Below are 5,324 nucleotides of genomic sequence, written 5' to 3'. Positions count from 1 at the left end.
TTGTGGAAGGCTCTTTAGAGCATTCAGATATTTCTTAACTCGCTCGTGTGTTCATTGAAGTGCCATGAATAATAAGGTCAGATTTTGATGTTTTTTTATTATTATTTTTTTAAGTCTTCTTGGTCTTCAGGAGAAAGGTATCCTTTAAAATTTAATTTCCGTTGTCGGATGGAGCATACATTTACTGTAGCCGTATGCAAACGCTATATATATATATATATATATATATATTATGTGAGAGAGAGAGTAGTAATAATAATAATGATGATAATAATAATAATAATAATAATAATAATACGTTTATTTCCATTATACAATGGAAGAGAGAGAGAGAGTGGTGTATTATATATATATATATATATATATATATATTTATATATATATACTATATATACTATATATACGATAAACTGCGTTATGTAATGGGAGAGAGAGAGAGAGAGAGAGAGAGAGAGAGAGAGAGAGAGACGATTAAATCACAGTATTTGTATTTGTATGGCATCTGTGTAGAGTAGATTACCTGTTCATACAATGACGATAACCCCAATATATTTAATTAATGTGAAAGTGAAACCATTTCCTTATTTTTACATATCAACAAAATTTTCTTAAATAAAAATAAGTAATTTCTGATCGTTATTTGAACTCCGAAGGGACTGATATTTTTCGGCAGGTGGGCCTGTCTCCCCTAGCGGATGTTGTTTCCGTATTTCCTGCAACTTTCCTCGGGTGGGGTGGGGTGGGGAAGGAGTGGGCGGGGCTTCTGTCACTGGATGGGTGGATAGGTGGATGGCTGGACTGAGGAAGACATGAAAGTGGGTTGTGAAGAATGGTGGGGCGGCCACTGTGTGTCAGCTTCTCGAGGCGACACACCAAGTTTTTCCGTCCTTCTCTCTCTTTCTCTCTCTGGAGATATATGAAGTCGTGTGCTTGGCTTATAATAGTGCTTGATTGATTGATTGATTGATTGATTGATCTGGAGTTTTATGGCATCATGATATCTAAGGTCATTAACGCCGAGAAAAAGTGCTTGATTATATTATTGACACCGAGAAACAGTGCTTGATTATATTATTGACACCGAGAAAAAGTGCTTGATTATATTATTGACACCGAGAAAAAGTGCTTGATTATATTATTGACACCGTGAAAAAGTGCTTGATTATATTAGTGACACCGAGAAAAAGTGCTTGATTATATTATTGACACCGAGGAAAAGTGCTTGATTATATTATTGACACCGAGAAACAGTGCTTGATTATATTATTAACACCGAGAAAAAGTGCTTGATTATATTATTGACACCGAGGAAAAGTGCTTGATTATATTATTAACACCGAGAAAAAGTGCTTGATTATATTATTGACACCGAGAAAAAGTGCTTGATTATATTATTGACACCGAGAAAAAGTGCTTAATTATATTATATAAAATGCAAAGGAAAAGAAATTGAATTGGAATGTGATGAATAATAATTTTCACTGTATTTGGAATTGTCATTAACCCGAATGGTATGAAATGAATAAAAATTCATGTTCACGCTCTTAAATCGTGTTTTATAATTCGACTTTATGATAAACATGAGTGTGTCACTTGTGAATTTGAAGTGATTAAAGTGAAGAATGCGCTTCAAGTGGAGGAGGAGTCGCTACTGGATTGCAATAAGTGTTTAAGTTGAATAAGCTCCCCCTCAACGGATTTTGTCATTTCGACATCATTGTGGCAGCATTCTTGTCCTTGTCGTAGTAATTGACATAAATTGTTTGTATTCTTTGCCTCCTTAAAGTGGTTCATAGTGTGTCCTTTGTCACTCGAGGGAGAGAGAAGTCTCTTAGAAGAAGCTTGTGTTACGAGATCGAAATGTTGACAAATGTTATTTGTGATTAGTAAAATTACAGAGAAGGAGGAACGTTATGGATCAGAAATGTTGATTTCTGTGTAGACAAAGTTTGAAGGAAGTTATATAGTGTCCATTAACAAATGTAGTTATTTGTGATTATTAAAATTACAGAGAAGAAATAATTTTATGGATTAGAAACGTCGATTTTTGTGTAGATAAAGTTTGAAGAAAGTTATAGTGTCCATTATCATTTTTTTAAATTGAATGTATATATGCAGTGTATGTATACATTATGTATATGTATATTTATATATCATATAAAGCTCACTTTTAATTCAAAAGTTTCCTGACCTTATTTAGAAGGACGAGAGAGTATTCAAGGAGACAAGGTTTCCCTTCCATCGCCTCAATTGTTGATGATCTTTTCTTATCATGACGAAACAAAAGGGGAACTCGACGTCCTTGATGCTAACACCGTAGTGATACAATTACTCCACAGAATCGCATATATCTCATTTGGACGAATTGTGGCTGCTTGAAAGTGCTTATTCGTAAAAGAAACCATTTCTTCTGAGTGAGGCGTTTTAAGAATAAACAGAAAATGTTAGTGTTATGGATTAATAAAACAGTATTTGGACTAATAAATATGGCAATCAAAGATTCCTCCTGTTCAAATGACTGACTTGGAGATGTTTCGTATCCATTTCATCTTGTGATGTGAAAAAAAAATGACATCATTGTTTGTTTAGCTCGACAGGGACGGAATTTAACCCTGCCGTTTGTACTTGTATTTTGGGTCCTTTTTTTACATAAATCAAAGTGTGAAAACAATGTAGTGTATTGCATTATGCAAGCAGCCGGAGGAAGGAAGGAAGGGGCGTGGCCACCGTATTAGTGGAAGCGAGGCCCAAGTGTTGCATGGCTGTGTTTTGGTGGTGGCGGGAAAGAGAGCTTCTAACCGCCGCAGCCGAATTTCTCTTCCGTTGGTGGTACCTGGCACACCCGCTCCTTCCTTCCAGTAACACCAATCCTACGGTCAGGAGTAGGAAGGAGTAGTAGTAGAGCCACTGGGCCGCGTCACACCCACTGATCGCATCGTCACGCCCGTGAAGCTGGAGTAGGGGAGGAAAAAGTCAAGGCGTCACCTTCAACGTTCTCACAATGTCGATTCTAGGTGAAGCCGATTTTGCAAAGTGATCATAATGATTATTTCTCGCTTTGAGAATAATCCTATTTTATGACAGACCAGATTCTGGATTTAGTTATGCATTGGCGATGGAGGAACTCTTATATAACATAGGATTTTATTGATCAAAGGATACCAAGTTAAGGATTTTAAAATTGCCCGTCCCAGGGAGTCTGACGCTGGCCGCTTGACAGACCAGATTCTGGATTTAGTTATGCATTGGCGATGGAAGAACTCTTATATAACATAGGATTTTATTGATCAAAGGATACCAAGTTAAGGATCTCAAAAATGCCCGTCCCAGGGAGTCTGACGTTGGCCGCTTGGCGCGAGAGACGCGACAAAGGGCGTCGCCGGGCAAGGGTGTGCGTGGCCCTATGGAGGAAGGCCAGTGCCACCGTCAGCCTCAAACTTCGCCCCGCCATCAGGTGTTCGTCGGAAGATGCCCTGGACTCGCTGCATGACGACGAGGAATTCGTCTTCCAGCCCGGGTATTCCTTCCATTCCTCGTCCCTGTATACGTCCTACCCGTCTCCGATGCACTCGGCCACTTACCACCTCGACAGAAACATCTTTAACACGGCACTGAAAAGAACGAAGACGAAGCCTCATAAGCCAGCGGTGGCTACGAATCGTAACAATTACGTGGATTACAGGAATCTGCATTGGGTGGGGGGAGGGGGTGTCCAACTAACCCCCGAATTGGGCTATAACGAAAGGTGTATCGACGAATGTATAGCCAAGACCAAAGCGGCCGAGGCCAAAAACGACTCTAAAGAGAAGACCATTGAAAAGGATAGGGATCAAAGCAGTGTAACCAAGGCTAATGTCACGAAGGATACGATGGGAGACAGTTCCTCGAGTGGCGTGGAAAGTATGACCCACGAGAGCGATGGAAGTGCCATCTCTTGGACGACCAACAAGTCAAAGTCTCCCAAGGAACATTCATATCCTCCGAAGATACACAATACGCATCACCAGCTAAGGAACAGGACTAATAAAACGTCTTGGGACAGAAGAGCGTCTTGGCAGAAAGTATCGAATAAAGCCGTCGCGTCTCAGTTAATACAACCTTCAAGCACAATCTACTCCATCTATCAGACTTCTATCAAAAAGCCAGTGCCCCGGTTTGGCAAGTCGTCACCTGTGTTTTCGAGTCGTAAGTTTTATACGGAGCCCAGCAGAAACGCCGTTCCTATCCCCCTTAAAGTTGAGCCCATATATGCTCGGCCCATCAAGAAGAAACCATCGAAGACCATATCACCCACTCCAGAAAACTGCATTATCAAGAAACCGGAGATTGAGGATCAAAAGTCATTTCATCGTGAAATCGAGTTAGATTGCGATTCACCACCGCCTCCTCTTCCTCGCGACCCACCACCCATATCTCCATGTCAGTCTCCTGTGACTGAGTGGCCTCCTCTACCCCCACCACCTCCTCCTCCTCCTCGTTCTCCAAGCCCTTCTTCTTCTTCTCCTCCTCCTCCGCCTCTTCCGTCGAATCCACCTCCGCCCATTCAATCAGTAACCAAGGACTGCTTTTTCCTTCCATCCGACTCCTCCTCGTTGAATGAAATTGACCCCTACGCCAAAACGACTTCGTCACACCCCTTAGATGACAATAAAGATGGCTGTGTCTTTGATGTCACGCCCAGTGCCCCAGCCGTGTCCGCATGCGCCGCCAAAGAAACGTCGAATTACGTGGAAGTCCATGACACTTCCGCCCTGTGTCGTTTGGTCATCCGAGCGGGGCTGAGCACCCACGACACGTCCCACGGTTCAGTCGATTATGCTCAGTATACCTCGAAATCTATTCATTCAAATACGAAAGCTATAGAAAATGCGACATCAAACGGCGCTTGGCATATAGTCTCGCGCACCGCGAATTTCGAAGATTTGTCGGGACCAGGCACGTCGCCTAACGACAGACTTTCCCTGAATTACTCATCGAGTGAGTCGGATCAAGTCGGACAGATTCAAAAGAAAGTTCCCTATCGTTACGATAATAATGGCGACTCAGAAGCCACTAGCCTCGAATCATCATCTTCCTCTGCATCTTGGAGGTGGTGCTCGGTGTCCATGGCTACGACCTCTGTACCTCGTACTCCACCACCTCCACCTCCTCCACCACGTCCTACCAATCCAGAACTTCCAATACCGCCAACCGCTTTGTACAAGGAAAGGATCAAGAACAGGAATCGTCAACTCCAGGCTAACAATCGCTTCCAACGAAATGGAAACTTGAGATCTTATTTGAGACAGCCTGCGATTAAGACGTCGGGTAAGATACTATTGTAG

General features: G+C 41.9%; 1 protein-coding gene across 1 annotated transcript; it reads left to right on the top strand.

Moving 5' to 3' along the window:
- Window positions 1–3,317: 3,317 nt before the first annotated feature.
- On the top strand, window positions 3,318–5,324 carry LOC137639428 (uncharacterized). The gene has a single exon (XM_068371702.1). It carries the CDS (start codon window positions 3,318–3,320, stop codon window positions 5,322–5,324), a length of 2,007 nt encoding a protein of 668 aa, XP_068227803.1.

This window comes from Palaemon carinicauda, chromosome 4 (genome assembly GCF_036898095.1).
Source record: "Palaemon carinicauda isolate YSFRI2023 chromosome 4, ASM3689809v2, whole genome shotgun sequence".
NCBI lineage: Eukaryota > Metazoa > Arthropoda > Malacostraca > Decapoda > Palaemonidae > Palaemon > Palaemon carinicauda.
This window is presented reverse-complemented; position numbering and strand designations above follow the sequence as displayed.